The sequence below is a fragment of the Trichechus manatus genome, unplaced genomic scaffold, assembly GCF_000243295.1.
Source record: "Trichechus manatus latirostris isolate Lorelei unplaced genomic scaffold, TriManLat1.0 scaffold00110, whole genome shotgun sequence".
NCBI classification, from domain to species: Eukaryota; Metazoa; Chordata; class Mammalia; order Sirenia; family Trichechidae; genus Trichechus; species Trichechus manatus.
Window position 1 is genome coordinate 7854565 of NW_004444046.1, and position 20272 is coordinate 7874836.

The 20272-nt window shown below is 34.0% G+C and overlaps 1 protein-coding gene across 5 annotated transcripts in view; it reads left to right on the forward strand.

Moving 5' to 3' along the window:
- Positions 1 to 17780, forward strand: part of ECT2 (epithelial cell transforming 2) — a 70740-nt gene extending 52960 nt beyond the window's left edge. For 4 of the 5 annotated variants that reach the window (XM_004383481.2, XM_004383482.2, XM_023737950.1 and 1 more), the window contains 3 exons: positions 12081 to 12188; positions 13155 to 13301; positions 16428 to 17780. In XM_004383481.2, coding sequence (XP_004383538.1) covers positions 12081 to 12188; positions 13155 to 13301; positions 16428 to 16517 — 345 coding nt within the window. In that variant the 3' untranslated portion in view covers positions 16518 to 17780. The remainder of the gene's footprint in view (positions 1 to 12080; positions 12189 to 13154; positions 13302 to 16427) is intronic. The other variant, XM_023737949.1, reaches the window with a different exon arrangement.
- Positions 17781 to 20272: the final 2492 nt, after the last annotated feature.

Below are 20272 nucleotides of genomic sequence, written 5' to 3' on the forward strand. Positions count from 1 at the left end.
CCACGGCATCAGGATTGGTTGAAGACTCATTAACAACCTGCAATATGCAGATGACACAACTTTGCTTGCTGAAAGCAAAGAGTACTTGAAGCACTTACTGATGGAGATCAAAGACTACAACCTTCAGTATGGGTTGCACCTCAACATAAAGAAAACAAAAATCCTCACAACTGGACCAGTAAGCAGCATCATGATAAACAGAGAAAAGATTGAAGTTGCCAAGGATTTCATTTTACTTGGATCCATAATCAGTGCCCATGGAAGTAGCGGTCAAGTAATCAAATGACATATTGCACTGGTCAAATCTGCTACAAAAGACCTCTCTAAAAGTGTTAAAAAGCAAAGATGTCACTTTGAGGACTAAAGTGTGTCTGACCCAAACCATGGTGTTTTCAATTGCCTTATATTCATGTGAAAGCTGGACAATGAATAAGGAAGGCAGAAGAATTGGCGCCTTTGAATTATAGTGTTGGTGAAGAATATTGAATATACCATGGAGTGTCAGAAGAATGAACAAACCTGTCTTGGAAGAAGTACAGCCAGAATGCTCCTTAGAAGCGAGGATGGCAAGACTTTGTCTAACGTACTTTGGACATGTTATCAGGAGGGATCAGTCCCTGGAGAAGGACATCATGCTTGGTCAAGTAGAGGGTCAGCGAAAAAGAGGAAGACCCTTAATGAAATGGATAGACACAGTGGCTGCAACAGTGGGCTCAAACATAGTAACTACTGTGAGGATGGCACAGGACTGGGCAGTGTTTCATTCTGTTGTACACAGGGTTGCTGTGAGTCAAAACTGACTCTGGCATCTAACAATAACAACTCTTTGTACAAATGACATAGATTGAATGGGATATATTGATATAATGGGTTACCTTATTTTAGTGTAATAGTAGTTGTAACTGAGATTGCCGTGGACACCTTGTGGGAACAAAACGTTTTATCATAGTCATAGCCTGACCTTGAAAGATATTGAGGTATAATTATGATTTTTAAAATAGGTTATACTTGATTAAAACTTAGTAAGTGCTTACAACAAAAAACAAATCTTTTTGTTTGTTTTCAAATTTCTGAGCCAAGAATATGTTGTTATAAATAAAGCATTGTCTGTTGCACAAAAAGATTTATACAAGGAAACATGTTGCTAGTGTATACAGTAGAATGATGGATAGACAAATAATAGACAGCTTTTGTTATAAAGCTTACAAAACTGCTTATTTTTACAAATCTAGATAGTCATATATAAAATAGACTTCTTTGCAGTATAGTGACTCCCTATTGTAGAAATTACTTTTGCATTTAGCAGGATGTCAGAGGAGATATCTATGCAGTCCTTTGCAAATTTATAACTTTAATACTGCAAAGTAAACAGTTACTGGAAAAATTTTTTTAAAACACAATCTGTTAAGTTACTAGCCATAAGATGACTAATAATCCTAGAACTAGAATATAAACAGCGAATGAAACAATTTCTTACAGTAAAATATATTAAATTATTAGCCACAAGATGGCAGCAAATATTTAACTATCTCCTGGCTTATACTACCTTAAACCACAAAAGTCTTTCAATATGCTATTGAATATTCAGATATTCAGTGACTTCAGTTGAGTCCTTTTATACATTTAAGATTCTACACATAGTAAATTAAAAAATAAGTGCTGAGTCAGTGTCTTATTATTTGAGAACATTTAACCATATTAAAGATAGAGTGTTTCTAAATATATATGTGTGAACGATGTAAAAGATATTAAAGTCTCTGATTCTTTGAATCAGTAGTTTTTATCCCCCTGTTATGTATTTCTTGTGTCCTAAATAATTGGAGCTTACTTAATTCAAAGAGTAAAATAGGTACAACTATTTGATTCTGCACCATTTCACTCATCATATGCTTGTATTCTTAAATGATTTAAGAATCCAAATTTTCAGACTGAACAGAACTTAATAAATAAAGCATCCAAGGCCAAGAGCAGTGATTGGTTAGAACAGAGCTGAAACTAGACTCCAGCTTTCCTTATTCCTGGTCAAACACTCTTGGCAGTTTTTCTCACCCTGTGTGTGGTGTTGCAAATTCTGTTATTTCAGAATTTAAAGATTAAAGTTTTAATTCGTTGAAATCTTTTGTGTCTTGGAATACTTGGATATATATTTTTGGTCTCTTGCAACCATGCAGTCTTGATGCCTTAATTACACATGGTTTGCACTCTGAGGTTCATATATTGTCTGAGGTTCAGCTGGTAGCTTTGCTGAAGCCATTACTTCTAATATCAAAAATATAATTTTATTAACAAAAGTAAGCAATGCTACCACCACCCCACCCATATTTGGATAGTTTAACCCATTGCCATAGAGTTGATCCTGACTAATGGTGACCCCATGTGTTGCAGAGTAGAACTGTTCAATCGAGCTTTCTTTTCTGTAAGAGTTGGAATCAATGCAAGGGCACACAACAACAATAATTGTTATGGAAGCAGTTTGCCAGGTCTTTCATAAGTGAAGCTGCTGGGTAGGTTCAAACTGCCAACATTTAGGCTAGTAGTGGATCACAAACTCTTGTGCCAAATAGGCACCTTTTTGGGTAGTTTAGAAGTAACTTAATTAAATATCCTGTGCTGGACGTCAGTACCCTTACCACTAATTCTTTATATTTCTTTTAAAAAATCAAACTCACCTTATATCTTGGTTGAATCATCACTAGCTAATTATGAGTAGCAATATTAATTCTGAGTTTTTAAAATTGTCAGTAGAATTTCTGTCTACATAATTAATAGACTGAAGATAGAACGTATATGAGAAGAATTAGTGCTCATGAGCCAATAGTATTTATAATGAAATACATATTAACTTGTTAATATAAGTGTCTTTGTTGGTACTACTTTAATTTGACCAAATAACAGTTTTAAAATTTTTCTTTTTTTTAGTAGCTAGAATGAGTTTAAGTGATAATGGAAGGATGATCTATCTAATCCTTATTTGGTTATTTTGCAAATTGGAAGGCTTGAGGTAACAGAAAGCTCTAAGCTATAAACATGATTATAGAGTTTGAGGTAATATGTATGTAGCATCTGGGAGTTTGAGGACTAATGGGAGGGGAGAGATTAGGGAAAGAAAGAAGAAGAAAAGTATCTGGTAACTCACATGGAAATGGGCTCATTGGCTTAAGATATCAGAAACGTTAGAAAATTTCCTGTGAATTAACACTCATAAACAGTCCTCCAGTGTTTGTAGCTGATGCACAGCTTCTCCTAGATTAATGTTCTGTATCTCTATAGGAGGAGCTCTGGTGGTGCAGTGGTTAAGCGCTGGGCTACTAACTGAAGGGTTGGCAGTTGGAACCCACCAACCACTCCACTGGAGAAAGATGTGACAGTCTGCTTCCGTAAAGATTACAGCTTTGGAAACCCTATGGGACAGTTCTACCCTTTTGGATAGGGTCGCTGTGAGTTGGAATTGACTCTACAGTGAGGTGTTTTTTTTTTTTTTTTAAATCTCTATGAGAGAGATTATTACTACTTTTTAATCTTAAATCAATCTAAAAAATTCAAACACTCAGCAGATTTGTCTTAAAAAAAAAAAAAGACAAAAAACCCATCGCCGTCAAAGTTGATTCAGACTCATAGCGACCCTATAGGACAGGGTAGAACTTCCCCAGGGAACAGCTGGTGGATTCCAACTGCTGACCTTTTGGTTAGCAGCGACTGGGCTTAAATTCATGTATTTTGGGGGCTGATTGAAGAACCCCTGCCCTTTCCAAACTTGTTTAATGCTTGAGATACTTTGAACAAGTCTTTCATAAAATGTGTATAGAATTATATTAGTGTGTTATTAAAAATGAGTTTGGGTTAAGAAATAAATTTCGTTTTATAAATTTAAAATGGATAGGAAAAGAGTAGGATTCAGAAAGTTTTTTGGAGGGAGAATGGAAACTATCAATGAGAAACAGAGTACAGAAAGAAGCTTACTTTTGTTGAACTTATCCCTACTTTGAACTTTTGCCTGTCTTTTGCCCTATTTACCTTTCTCTATGCAGACAGCACTGAAAGAAGTACTTCATCTTTACATCTTATGGTCTTATCAGCTACTAGTAAACTACCTAGATGTTTACCCTTTCAGTCATTCTGAATCTGGAGCCTTCTAGAAATATAAAAGACCTCATAGCTACTGTCTTAGTTATCTAGTGCTGCTATAACCGAAATACCAAAAGTGGATGGCTTCAACAAATAGAAATTTATTGTCTCACAGTCTGGCTGGAAGTCCGAATTCAGGGTGCCAGCTCCAGGGGAAGACTTTCTCTCTCTGTCAGCTCTCTCTGTCCTTGTTATCAGCCTTCCCCTGGTCTAGGCACTTCTCAGTGCAGGGACCCCAGGTCCAAAGGACACACTCTGCTCCTGGCAGTACTTTCTTGGTGGTATGAGGTCCCCCTGTCTTTCTGCTTGCTTCTCTCTTTTATATCTCGAAAGAGATTGACTCAAGATACAACCGAATCTTGTAGATTGAATCCTGCCTCATTAACTGCCTCTCATCTTGCCTTATTAATGTCATAGAGGTAGGATTTACAACACATAGGAAAATCACATCAGATTACAAAACAGTGTACAGTCACACAATACTGGGAATCATGGCCTAGCCAAGTTGACACACATTTTGGGGGGACACAGTTCAGTCCACAACAGCTATCTTTTTTTATTACAAATCAGAAACATTTCCTTCTCTGAGAGAAAGTCTGCTTGGCAGTCTGCTTCCTTTTCAGTTCATAGGTGGTTATTGTATGCCTAGTAATAGTTAAGATAACAATAGGAGAGACTGAAACACTTTCTTTTATTACCAATGCCTAGGGACTTAAATTTCAAGGACCTGCCTTATAAAAAGCATTTCACCAAAATTAAACATACTTGGAGTTTAGTTTCATCATATATACACTGATAGATTTTGCATCTAAATATTTTTTCAAGGAGTAAAGTTACTGATACTTGATTTTATATTCATGCTATGATTTTACCCCATATGTTAGATTGAAAAATAATATTAATACATAGAAAAAAATCAAATAGATAAAAATATACTGCAGTAAAATATAGGTCTCATATCCCTGTCCCACTAGTCTCCCTTCTCAGGGAACCATTTTTGATACTTTCTTAGGTGTCTTTCCAGAAATATACATGTAGGCATGAAGTTGTGTATTTCTTGTATTCGTGGGTAATTTTCTCTTTATAATGTTATCATTAATGGAATATTTTATCTGTTTCTAAGTTGTTTTATATATGTAGGTGAATCTTTGATTTTATATATATGTTAATTTTGTAACCAGTCACTGTTATTTAATTCTCTTAATGTTTTTAATTTTTTAGCTGCTTCTATTGGATGTTTTAGCTTTCAGTTTTTTAAAATGTCATAAGTTGACTACTTCAGAATGAGCATTGACAGATTGTGTTGTAGTTTAAAAACAAAACATAATGAAGGAAAAAGATATTTTTTAAACTTGTTAAAAAATTTTTTTTCTGAATTTGCCACTGTATCTTCAGAACTTAAAATATTCCTATTAAATAGTAAATTTTCAATAAATATTGATTGACTGAATAAATGTTTATGAAATTTAGTTCATAACACTGACGTCACAGCTGTGCTTAGGTTATGGTGCCATATGTACCGCTGTGTAGGAAGTGTGATCTCTCTGCTGTGGAATGTAGGAAGTCTTCCTAATGCCAGAGCTTTGCAAGCATGTGTGGATGGGCAGGCAGGGAGTCTCAGGACAGGCAGAGCTGTAATCCCAGTCCTGAATGCTTTGTTTCCCCTGGATTGGCAAGAGGTGTTGACTACTCAGTTACTTTGTAAGTGGTTATCTAGAGAATTGAGAAGAAACTGTTAAAAACCATTAGGACTTACAGTAGTATTTAATAAAGTAACTAAATAAAACATAAATGCATACATATTGATGGTTTTCCTCTGTGCTGGCAATAACCAATTAGAGATCATAAGAAATGAAGACCCCCTTTCCAATAAAATTTGGTATAAAATATCTAGGAATAGCTTTATAAGAAACCTGTGAGACCTATTTTAAGAAAATTACAATACTTTTATTAAGACACCTATGGTATTCCTGAATGAGAATTCTGACTAGCACAAAGACGTCAATTTGTCTTTAATTAATTTACAAATTTATTGAATTCCCTATAAAATCATATATAGAATGATTCTAAAGGTGATTTTTTTAGAAGAAAAAGGAACAGTATCTAAAAGCTTAGAAAATAGTACTTTCTTTATGAGATATTCAATTGTATTTTTAAAGTTACAGTGATGGGAACAGTATTACACTGATTAAACAACTTACAGGTAGATCAATGGAAAGCTAGATGGCTTTGAGATAAGTATTTTTTGTATGATAAACGTAGAACCATAATAACTTAATAATGATTGTTAATGCATAGTGCTAAGACAATTGGTTACTACTTTAAAAAAATTAGGTGTAGCGCCTAACCTTATATCCAAATAAATTATAAATTCAAGAGTTTCAGGTAAAAAATTGAAACCATTTAAAAATCACATAAGAGAATTCAGGTGGTGAATCTTGAGTATTTGGGTACGGAAGTACTTCTAGGCTTAGAAGCAATATAAGAAGTAAAGAAAAAACAAAGAAAATCTATAGATTTTAATGAGAAAAAATTGTATATTTAAAATAATCAGAATATAAAATTAGAGGCAAAATAAAAATTGAGCAAAATAATAGTAATAAATTTAATCAGTTATATCCTTTACTTAAAAAGTTTTTTTTTTCATAATTTAGTAAGAAAAACACTAATGTTCCAGTGGAAAAATGGGCAAAGCATATAAATAGTAATTCACAAACAAAATTATTAAGAGCCCAGAAAACATGAAAAAAGTGTACTTCACTAGTAATCTAAAGTAATACAGGTTTAAAAAGCAATGTTACTGTTTTGCAGAACAGATTACAAAAGTTGTTTATGTTTTATTTTTTTAAAGGAGACTGTCAATGGCTGGTAAGGGAGTGTAGGTTGAATCAGTTCATCCTTTTTGGAAAGCGCTTTATCCATCAAGAGCTTTAAAAATGTTTAGACTCTTTGTTTTTCTACTTCTAGTGTTCTGTCTTAGAAAATAACCAATATTTGGCTTAATATTTTTCTTAATAGCCAGAAAGTGGGAACAGGTAAAATGTTCAAAAATAATAGAATGATAAAATTATGATATAATCATAAGACTTTTATCAGTTTTTACTTAGAATTCCTTTCATGTATTTTATGACACGAAAAAAATGTCCATAATATACTGCTAAGTATAAAACATAAGATATGAAATTGAATAGTATGATCCCAATTTTATTAAAATTAAAAACAGAAAACTTATGTCAGAAAATATTGGTAAGAAATATAACAAAACTGGTTAGTAACTGGTTAGTAGAATTATAGGTGACTTTATGATTAGTATCTTACAAATTTTTTATAATGGATATGATTTTTTTTTGAATCAGAAAAAATAACATTTTTGAAAGATACTGACAATTACAAGTTTCTTTACATATTAGGGTTAGAATAAGGAAGAGTCATTTGGCAGATAGATCAAGTGGAAAGAGAAGGTATGGCATAGGCAGAGTGAATTTGGCTGTTTTAATGAAGAAATTAGAGAAGCTTTAGCAAACTAAGGCTTTCTATGTGGGTGTCAGTGAAAAAGAGCCAAAGCAGGCATTTATAATATCATGGGTATAATATTTAATACATTATGTTTGTAAAGAGATTTAACATTTCATTTTAATGTACTTTTGTACATTATCTTGTTTTAGCCTTATAATAACTATGGGTTGGGTACACCAGGTGTTTTCCACATTTTGTAGATGAGAAAAACTTCAGAAAAAAACATTTTACAAGGTTATATCAAATTCTCTCTAGCTACAGAATGATAGTGCTGAAGGATCGTCTTACAGTGCTAGGAAAGCTAGGCAACTTGGCCCTACATAGCCTAAATTTATAAATTTAAAGTAAAAATTGCTTATAGGAATATGTGAAAACATTTTGTCAAACTTGCTTTCTTCTGAAAGCTTAAACATAATTTGAGCAAGTAATGTTTTAATTATGGAGATTAGTTGTCTGTTGTTAATAGTTGTCGTTGAGTCGGTTCTGACTCATAGTGACCCTGTGAACAACAAAACGAAACACTACCCAGTCCTGTGCCATCCTCACAATCATTGCTGTGCTTGAGTTCATTGTTGCAGCTACTGTGTCAGTCCATCTTGTTGAGGATCTTCCTCTTTTTCACTGACTCTGTACTTTACCAGGCATGACATTCTTCTCCAGGGACTGGTCCACCCTGATAACATGTCCAAAGTACGTGAGATGAAGTCTTGCCACCTTATCTTCTAAGGAGCGTTCTGGCTGTACTTCATCCAAGACAGATTTGTTCATTCTTCTGGCAGTCTATGGTATATTCAATATTCTTTGCCAACACCATAATTCAAAGGCATAACTTCTTTGGTCTTCCTTATTCATTGCTCAGCATTCTCATGCATATGAAGCAATTGAAAATACCATGGCTTGAATCAGGCGCACTTTAGTCCTCAGAGTGACAGCTTTGCCTTTCAGTACCTTTAAGGGGTCTTTTGCAGCAGATTTGCCCAATGCAACACTTCGTTTGATTGCTTCACTGCTGCTTCCATGGGTGTTGCTTGTGAATCCAAGTAAAATGAATTCAAGATTTTCTCCATTTATCACGATGTTTCTTATTGATCCAGTTGAGAGGAACTTTGTTTTCTTTTTGTTGAGGTGGAATCCATACTGAAGGCTGTAGTCTTTGATCTTAATCAGCAACTGCTTCAAATCCTCTTCACTTTCAGCAGGCAAAGTTGTGTCATTTGCATATTTCAGGATGTTAATGAGTCTTCCTCCAATCCTGATGCCGCGTTCTTCTTCATATAATCCAGCCTCCTGAATTATTTGTTCAACATCCAGATTGAATAAGTATGGTAAAAGGATTACAGCCCTTACGCACACTTACCTGATTTTAAACCATGCAGTATCCCCTTGTTCTGTTCAAACAACTGCCTCTTGGTCTATGTACAGGTTCTTGATGATCACAGTTAACTGTTCTGGAATTCCCATTCTTCGCAGTGTTATCCATAATTTATTATGATCCACAATGCCTTTGCATTGTCAATAAAACACAGGTAAACATCTTTCTGGTATTGTCTGCTTTCAATCAAGATCCATCTGCCATCAGCAATGATATCCCTTGTTCCATGTCCTCTGCTGAATCTAGTTTGAATTTCTGGCAGTTGCCTATCAATGTACTGCTGCAACTGCTTTTGAATTACCTTCAGCAAAATTTTACTTGTATGTGATATTTATGATATTATTCAACAGTTTACACATTCTGTTGGCTCTTCTTTTTTCTTTGGAATGGGCACAAATATGGATCTCTTCTAGTCGGTTGGGCAGGTAGCTGTCTTCCAAATTTCTTGGCAGAGATGAGTGAGCACCTCCACTGCTACATCCTTTTGTTGAAACATCTCAGTTGGCATTCTGTCAGTTGCTGGAGCCAGTCCTGGTAGTGTAGAGGTTAAGAGCTAGGGCTGCTAACCAAAAGGTTGACAGTTCAAATCCACCAGCTGCTCCACTCTGTCCTATAGAGTTGCTGTGAGTCAGAATCGACTCGACGGCAGCAGGGTTTTTTTGTTTTGTTTCTTGCCAGTGCCTTCAGTGCAGCTTGGACTTCTTCCTTCAGTACCATTGGTTCTGGATCATATGCTACCTCCTGAAATGACTGAATGTCAACCAGCTCTTTTTGGTACCATGACTCTGTATATTCCTTCCATCTTCTTTTGATGCTTCCTGCACTGTTCAGTATTTCACCCGTAGATTCATTCAATATTGCAACTCGAGGCTTGAATTTTTTCTTCAGTTCTTTCAGCTTGAGAAATGCCTAGCATGTTTTTCCCTTTTTGTTTTCTAACTCCAAGTCTTTGCACATTTCATTATAATACTTTACTTTGTCTTTTCAAGCCTCCCTTTGAATAAAATCTTCTGTTCAACTCTTTTACTTCATCAATTCCTCCATTCGCTGTAGCTATTCACTTTTGTTGAAGAGGAAGTCTCTTCTGACATTCATTTTGGTCTGTTCTTTCTTTCTTGTCTTTCCAGTGACCTTTTTGCCTTCTACATGTATGATGTTCTTGATGTCATTCCACAACTTGTCTGATCTTTGGTCAGTAGTGTTCAGTGCGTCAAATCTGTTTTCGAGATGGTCTCTAAATTCAGATGGTATATATTCAAGGTCGTATTTTTGCTCTTGTGGACTTGCTCTAATTTTCTTCAGCTTCAACTTGAACTTGCATATGAGCAGCTGATGGTCTGTTCCACAGTCAGCCCTTGTCCTTGTTCTGCCTGATAGTATTGAGCTTTTCCATAGTCTGTTTCCACAGATAGAGTCGATTTGATTCCTGTGTTTTCCATCTGGTGAAGTCCACGTGCGTAGTTGCTGTTTATGCAGTTGAAAAAAGATAATGGCAGTGAAGAAGTCATTGGTCTTGCAGAATTCTATCGTGTAATCTCCGGCATTGTTTCCATCACCAAGGCCTTATTTTCCAACTACAGATCCTTCTTTGTTTCCAACTTTTGTGTTCCAATCACCAGTAATTATCAATGCATCTTGTTTGCATGTTTGATCAATTTCAGACTGCAGAAGTTAGTAAAAATCTTCAATTTCTTCATCTTTGGCCTTAGTGGTTGGTGTGTAAATTTGAATAATAGTCGTGTTAACTGGTCTTCTTTGTAGATGTATGGATATTATCCTATCACTGACAGTGTTGTACTTTAGGGTAGATCTTGAAATGTTTTTGATGATAAATGCAACACTCTTCCTCTTCAATTTGCCATTCCCAGCATTGTAGACCATATGATTGTCTGATTGAAAATGGCCAATACCAATCCATTTCAGCCCAGTAATGCCTAGGATATCGATCTTTACACATTCCCTTTCATTTTTGAAGACTTCCAATTTTCCTAGGTTTGTACTTCGTACATTCTATGTTCTGATTATTAATTTTGAGTCGTGCCACATCCATAGATGAAGGTCCCGAAAGCTTGACCCCATCCATATCATTAAGGTTGACTCTACTTTGAGAAGGCAGCTCTTCCCCAGTTGTATTTTGAGTGCCTTCCAATCTGAGGGGCTCGTCTTCCCGCACTCTATCAGATGATGTTCCGCTGCTGTTCACAAGGTTTTCACTGGCCAGTATTTTCAGAAGTAGACCACCAGGTCTTTCTTCCTAGTCTGTATTAGTCTGGAAGCTCTGCATAAACCTGTCCACCAAGGGTGACCCTGCTGGATTTGAAATACCAGTGACAAATAGCTTCCAGTATCGTAGCAATAAGCAAGCTACCACAGTACGACAAACTGATAGACAAGTGGTGGATTTGTTGTCTTATTTAAGGTTAATTTTGATCATGGTTTTTGGAGTAGGTGAGGTCTTTGACTTCTTTGGGATGTGATATAAGCTGTGAATTCTTTCCTCAGAAAAATGTACATCCAAAATTTTACACATAATTTTCAGGTTCGTTACATACCCCCTGATTTCTATCCATTGCCAGCCTAGAAACTATTGGGTCACAAGTTAGTAATCTCTGATTTAGAATCCTCCCAGATGCTAATTGAGGAAGAATGGGAAATATAGAAGAAAGTCATAAGTCTTAATTTGATTACTATCTTAATTATCTCGAGGAAGAATTTGTGATTTGATTTTGTAGCTGAATTTATACTTAAGAATTAACTTAAGTCTGCTACATTTCTAACTTCTTAGTTTTAGGATTGTTAATAAGATTTCATGTTGACTTCTATTGCCAGTTCTTTGGTGTCCCTGGTTCTCATTTCATGTTACTTATTTAATTAATGAATGCCCTTTTCCTACTGTCCTTAAATCAGTACATTTCAGAGTAGAAATTAATGTCAAACACATCAAAAACTTTGAGTAACTTTATTTGTAAATATTCCCACATGTATATAGGTGCTTAAAGGGTTGATTCTAGAAACAGTTGTGGTTTTTTATTTTAAAATAATAAAAAAAAGTTTTATTTTTCATCAGGAGAATCTTATTTACACTGCTGATCCAGAATCCTTCGAAGTAAATACAAAAGATATGGATAGCACGTTGAGTAGAGCATCCAGAGCAATAAAAAAGACTTCAAAAAAGGTGAGGTTTCAATGAAATTATTATTTAATATGTCTCTAAAATGTACTTTTCAGAAAATAATAAAATAATATTGCCACAAACACCAGTATAGACTATATAACAAAACAGTTCTTAGAAATGACTCACACTGACAGTAGTTAGTTCGAGTTAGTTCAGTTGCCTCAACAATTATGATAACCTCTTACCTTTCCCATTATAGTGATGTTTTTTGAACTATATTTCGGTAGAAATCTGTTATTGGTGTTTTAGATCTAGAAATGTATGCATTCATCTTAATATTGCCTGGTATTTACCTCAGAGAACAGATAGCCAGCAGACCTGGAATCTATTCCTGACTCTGGAAGTATGTCTTAATCTTCTAATGGTGATGAAGACAACTGCCTTCTTTACCTTATCAGGGTTGAGGACTATTTAAGAATGTTGGTGATGGGGCTTTTAAAAAGTAGACCCAGAATTTTAGTGTTCCAGTGGAATTTTGCAGCCATATAGTCTACTGCTAGATTTATGTATTTTTTTTGTTGTATAAATTTTTGTTTCCTTTCCCTTTGAAGAAAGACCTTATCCTTTATTCATCTTCATATCCCTCAGCACTTAACATGTGTGATGCTTAAGTAGATAAATATGTTACGTGATGACTCAAATGAACTCCTTCTCTCTTTCAATAAAGAAATTGAGGTTCAGAGTGGTTTTGGAGTTATCCAAGATCTCATAAGTAGACTGTGGTAGAATCAGTCAAGAACTCAGATTTCTTTTCTTCCAGGCCAGGTTTTTCCTCCGACTTTCTCTCTCCCAGCTAGACTGCAGTGCTCTGAACTAGTCTATGTGCTACATTTTCTTAGTGTTTTGCGCCATGTACTATTTGTAGAAAAACTTTTGGTGTGCATTTGGCTCTGATTATGTGTGAACGTTCTTATTAGCTATATTAGATTTGTCTAGGCTTGATTAATTATGATCTTTTTAATCTAGGTGACAAGAGCATTCTCTTTCTCCAAAACTCCAAAAAGTGCTCTCCGAAGGGCTCTTATGACATCTCATGGCTCAGCTGAGGGAAGAAGTCCTCCCAGCAACAACAAGCATGTAGTGAATCGTCTGACTAGCACATCATCATTAGCAGTAAGTGGCTTTGATTTAATGAGCTAATTGGCTTATTCACACTTATGGAGTTGATATGGAATTTGTTAACTTTTTAAAAATGGAATTCTTAATGCCTTAAATTTTTTGGATTTCTAACCTCTGTTGGGTAAAGGCAACTGAGAAAACCTCACTGTTAATAAGCACTTAATGTGTAGTTTGTTAGATACAAAATTTTGTTGGGATTTGAGTATGTTTTAAAATCTCTAGGAAGAAATATGGTTCAGTCTGACTTACCACTTGGCTAGTGAAAATAGCGATTGTTCTTTTCACACAGATTGTTTCCAGTAATAGAGACCGAGTTTTATCCCCTCCACCATTTCTGTGATGAGTACAATACGATCTCTGCAAAATTATGAATTTCAGAGAATGATATAGGTTCTTAATTTTTGTATGTATTTTTTAATGTTTTCTCAATGATTCACATCCCCAATGGTGTCATTAATTATTGGAAATTTCTGAAGTTCATTATTATCACTAAGTGTATGAGTAATATATCTATCCTTTGTAAAATTATTAATCTAATCTTACTAAGGTTAAGAAAAGTCAGTGTCTGTCACTTTTTAGCTATGTCCTTCGACAAGTTTGTTATTCTCTCTTATCTCCACTTTTGCAGATGAGAAAAAAGTAATTAATAGTACTTACCCATAGTTTTCCTATACGGACTAACTGAAGTAACGTGTGTGCATGTATGATGTAACTGTGTGCTGAGAAGCAGTTTGGGTGTGCATAATGTGACTATGTACTAAGAAGCAGTTTGAGTGTGTATGTTGTGAGCGTGTGCTGAGAAGCAGTTTGGGTGGTGGTTAAGAGCATGAGCTCTGGAACCCAAGTGTACAAATCCTGCTTCTGCTGTTTGCTAGCTACATGACTTTTGGCAAGTAATTTAAACTTTGTTTTAATTTCACTGTCTGTAAAATGAGTCTAAAGTAGCTGTAGGAATTAAATGAGTTAATATATGTAAAGCTCTTAGAACAGTACCTGGCACATAGTAAGTGCTCTAGTGTTTTATAAATGCTTATCTTTTATTATATAAAACTTTATACAGGCAAGGCATAAAATGCTCAATAAATAATTGTCTTAAAAGTGATTTAATATCTTTAGTTAACACATCAAGAAGTTACAGCTAAACCTATGAGTAGATTTATATGAATTTTAGATCGAGGTTAACCTTAACTAATGGGAGAGAAGTTGTACTTAGTTGATAATGTAAATATATGCCAAGTAATTTGAGTGATCAATTAAAAATGATTTAGAACTGACAGACAAAATGTAGATAAGCATTCATTTGTAAAAATTAGATTATAAGGTTTCTGAAGGTCAAAATACTATCCCTTGTTTGTTTTCTGCATCTATAGTAAGTGTTGTAAACACTGTTTTTCAAATTAAGGGAAATGGCTTTTTAAGAAAATTTTAAGGAGATAAATTTATATTATTAATGATCGTGTCACTTTTATATAGACATAAATAAGTACCTAAAATATCTTTAAGACATTTATGTCTTCTCAATTGCTTGTTTCTGTTCTAACAGATTACCCATTCTGTTTCCACAAGCAATGTAACTGGATTTATTAATAAGAATGTTTACGTTCAGCGCTCAAACTCTACCGGTGGGCGCTCTCAAAACTCCTGGTTTCGATTTATACATCATTCTGCCTACCGAGCTAGTTTTTCAGAGATACTAGAAGGAAATATTCATTTATCAAATTTCACAAAAAGTTCTATTCAAGTCATCTTTGACATTTGTGAAGATTTAGGAGATATGCCAAGCAGTAATGGAAACAAGCCTCGTGAAGTTTAATGTGAGCTTATTAGCTATTTGAAATTTGTATTTGTGAAAAATAGAAAATATTTCTTCTCCACCGAATCACTTACTAGATGGGCTTGGATTTATGAATTCACAACTTTTATAACTGCTTTGAATTTGTAACAACTTAGGCTTAATAGAGTGTCTTTACATATTGACACATGAAGGAAAAATATTTTTGCAAGGTAATTTACTGTCAAATCCATAGTCAATAACATTGGAAATTTTCTCCCTTATGAAAATGATCTTTTTAAAGAACAGTAATGATTGTCATGAAATGTGGATTTATATTCCAAATCTGATTCTTACTCTTACATGTATGGCATTTGTATAAAATTTATGCTTTTAATATGACAAATCATAAAGGCTTCACCTCTGAAAAATGTAATCGTTTACACTAGCTATTTATATCATAGCTTTATTAGCACTTGAATGACAATACTTTACCAACCCAGTTCTTTAAATGCTTTATTTTACTACCTTGTTGATGAGAATTTAGAGCCAATTACTTGTTGGCTCTAAGTTTAGTTAGTTAGCCGTTTGTGTATGTTGAAATAGTAACCATGTAAGTCATTTTAGTTTACACTCACTCTTGGATTTTTGGTATTCTCTTCTTGTGTGTTTCATTGTCATAGTTGTTAAAAATTCTCATGATATTTAACTTTGACCTCTGAATCAGTAAGTTTAGACCACTTAGCAATTTAATAATCACTGTTATTAGAAGCACTTCTGTTTTACTCAGTTTTTTTATAGAGCAAAGCTATATGCATATACACATAGTAGAGAAACTATTTGGAAGTGTATGACTTTTGATTTTAGAAAATAATTTACCATGAAGTGATTTCTTTCCTCTTTAATTCTGCTTTATGATTAAGTAGAACCCATTAAGGTTTATCTTTTTGCCACAAAAAATTGTTTATTAATTTATTATTGTATTATTATAACCTAAAACACTGAATCATTAACATCGCACAAAAGGAAGTTAGTTACCATTACTAGCAGTAAACTAGTATCTCTTCTAAAAAACCTATTGAGCTAATATTAAATAATATCTAGTTAACTAGTCTATCCATTTGTTTTTTGTTTTCAGAATGTTAAAATAGGCTTTTAATTATGTTTTTTCCACATCCCACTCCCCTAATTTTAAATTGATTTATTTATTTAAAGGGTTTAGAAGTTTCAGATGTGTTTTAATTAGTTGTTATGGTAATTTGTAAAATGTAAAAATGATGAGTAATGTGCTGAATTGTGTTACAATTTTTTTATAGAAAAATTTAAAATATTTTGTCTTGTCTTTACAGGGTATCCCATCCCCCTCCCTTGTCAGCCTTCCGTCTTTCTTTGAAAGGAGAAGTCATACTTTAAGTAGATCTACAACTCATTTGATATGAAGCTTAAAAGATTTTATATTATAGAAACTTAAAAACACGTCGTACTCAAACAATAAAACTGACGTAAATGGTACTTGTCATTAGCACTTGGCGAAAGTTGGAAAGACGATAGGTAACACTAAACTATGCCATTTGATTTTCTTTTTGAAAAGTAATGTTTACCTCTTACATTTTCAAAGTTAATTCATGTAAAAACTGATAGTGATTTTGATGTAATTTATTTCTTTGCTCGAATCCCTCGTTTGAACACCAATAATTTATTGATGACATCAGTAGCTTTGTACCCCTGATACAGCCAATAACTTTTATTGGTGGGTACCAGATACTGCTGTGAATCTACTTGTATATTGTCCATCAGTGAATTTATGGAAATATGTATTTGTGTATCTCAATTTGTGCAGAAATTAAGTGATATTATAATACTTAATGGATAAAAAACCTGCATAGATCCCGGATTAAATAGTGGGGCCTTATTTCACACGTGTTATTTGAAGTAGTTATTTAACTGCTGCTTTTACATAGTTTATTTTCTTCTCAAACGTTTTCAAGATCTAGCATATGAATTTGAAAAGCGTTGTTCTCATTAACAAGAAAAACAGTTAAAGGAGATTGTTTCAAAATACTTTTGTAAATTGAGGTAAGCCCAGAAAGATTTAAAATTTTTGTATATTTTGCACAAACAATATTGGTGTATACTTACAGCTGTTTCAAAGACAATGTATTTATGGTGATTTTTAGTCACTAGCAAATCCTAATTTAGTTTGATGGTGGGTAGAATTTTATCTTGAAGGACAAGAGTATAGGAAAATTGTGGTAAAGATTCTTTATATCCTCTATGAAATAACTCTAAGGTTGCCATTAGTTTTTCCAGTCTACAACAGAATGCATAGATATGTGTATGGTCAGCTTTTTATTATGAATTTATGATTAAATGTAGAATTGAAATACATTTATTTCCTGTTGTAAAATATTTTTCAAGTCTGGAAGTTATCTTTCACAATAGTATTTTTTTTTTTTAATTAAACAGTAGTACAAAATAATCAAGTTCTTATGAATAAATACATTTTTTTCCTACCTGTTTAAGGAATGGCGCAAAAGTTTTATTGCCGTTTAACAATTCTCAATTATCTGTTTTATGTACCGCTTTTGAGGATAGGAAATGGTCCTTTATTGCTGTACTTTAAAAGCAGTTGTATTAGTAAGAACTTTGTAAATAAATACTCAAAAACCTAAGGATATTTAATGTCTCATGTTTTAATTCACACACAGATTTTAATAGGCAAATATAAATAGTTGTATCAACCTCTGCTCTGTTATATATTCTTTTGTTATTTATTTGCTCATTCCTTCCTCTGTTAATGTTTTTGAGGATTTTGTACACTGGACTACCTGTAGGGTAGGAGTTTTTAATCTGAAATCTGCTTTCTGGAATGGAGATTGTGATTTTTTTGGGGGTGGGGTAGGTGGGTAAAATTTTGTGTATATGTGCATGGATGCATTTTTTTCTGGCAGAAAATACATAGCTTGTATCATTTTATTTAGGGTGGAACTGTGATATCCCCCAGAAAGGGCCTTCCAGATAGAGAAAATGGTACTGGAAAAGCCTTAAAATTGGAAAAATATTGGATGTCCACTAGCAACAAATAGTTAATTTTAACGGAAATGTTTCTAGTTTTCATCATTAACTATACCTGCTCTGGGTTTAGTATGTCCCTGTTATCAGTTGAAGACAGTGTACATCTATTGCTCACCTGTTAAGATGCTTTATTATGTATGGATATTAAATATAATCAATTTAGTCCTCTCGAGAATATCTTATTGATCTTTATTCTGCTAAATTATATTAATAAACTTTCTAATTTTAACTCAGTCTTAAATTGTCAGTACACCCTACTTGATCCTGATGTATTGAATGTAGAACCATGAAAATCTAGGCTCATAGATATGAAACAGCTATATAAGAAAATGTTCAACTCCATTCCAGATTTGAAAATCTAGAGGAACTAGACAAAATATAGCCAAAGTTGACCCAAGAAGTGGTAGATAATTCTAATGGTCCAGTAAATAGAACAAGTTAGAAAGTTGAATATGTACTGTTGAAGAAGACATGAGGTTCAGATGATTTTAAAGCCGAGTTCCAACATTTAGAGAATAGTTAATGTGTAATAATATCATACTTTACATATTTAAAGAACATGGGCAGCTATTGAGTTCATTTCATGAAGTTAACGTAAGCATAATATTAACATTTTAAAAGGATAGTGTAAGGAACAAAAGTACTGCGTAATTTCAATTATGGATACAATCCGAAAAATTGAACCCATTGCCATCAAGTTGTTTCCAACTTGTAGCAACCCTATAGGACAGAGTAGAACTGCTCCATAGGGTTTCCAGGAAGCAGCTGGTGGATTCAAACTGCCGATCTTTGGTTAGTAGCTGAATTCTTAACCACTGTGCTACCAGAGCACCAATTATGGATATGGAAGCAAGCATTCCAAATAAAATATTAACAGTTTAAATCTAGAAATGCAGTTTAAAATACAGCCTAACTGAATATATAACCATTAGATTCACTAATACCTATATTCAGTCTGAATTGACATAAGGATCATGGTAAATAGAACATAGGTTCTTTGTCTAAAGGAAGAAAGAATCAGTTACGTGACATCAAGCAAAGATATAGTGCATTAAACTGAAACCTCATGTGTTCTCATCTGTTACTTCAGCCTCCTCAGACTAAAACAATTTGATTCAAGTATATTCCTCAACTTAGTGCCATTACACATACTCCTCAATTATTGACATGATTAGGTTCCAAAGACCAGGTCGTTATACAAAAATCAGCATTATGTGATAATGGAGGATGACCATGTCAGATCACAAAATGGAGGATGACTACATCATTACATAATTGCCAAACCACTGAGAATCATGGTCCAGCCAAGTTGACACATAACCTTAACCATCACAGCCAGCGTTAACTCTCACCTTACACCTCGGCATACGTTACTGCCAGGCATATGTCATTAATGCGCAAAATAGTAGATTTTTAACTCTTGTAAATGCACAGTGTCAGATAATGACAGTCAATAAGTAAGGAGTAGGTGTGTAGAGCCAGAGTGGAGATCAGTTTTCTAGAAAGTTCCAATACTAATGCTAATGAGCTTTTTGAACTGCTTTAGGACTTAGTGTTTTTCCAAAAACACGAGAGTGGTTCAACATTAGGAAATCAATCAATATGACTTATATTGATAACTTAAAGGATAAAAAGTATATGATTTATCGATCGGTTCCAAAAGACCGTTTAATAAAAATCAGACCCTATTCTTAATAAAAATTCTAAGGACTTTTGAAAATATGACTGACTAAGCTGATACATTCTGGTGAGTGCCCTTCTAACTAATGTCAAACATTTCTTTATGAAATATAACCAAAAAGTAATTTTAATATACAGCTGGTGTTAAAACAAAACTGGGAAAATCACCAGGTGTGACAAATTGAGAGAATTCAGTGTGGTAAGTGGAAACTGATATGAAAGGTAAATTGTAGGAAGTTTATACCAAGATGTTAGGCCCTAAATGCTGAAGAGTAGACCCCTACCTCATCCTGATGGAAGTGTAAGAGATAGTACGTCGGGACCATGGAAGGTTATGGATCTTGGATTGATACCTTATGTAGATCCTAAAACTTAAAAAATCAACCCTCTCCACTAGAAATCACTTGTTAGGTGCCATCGAGTCAGTTGCGACTCATAG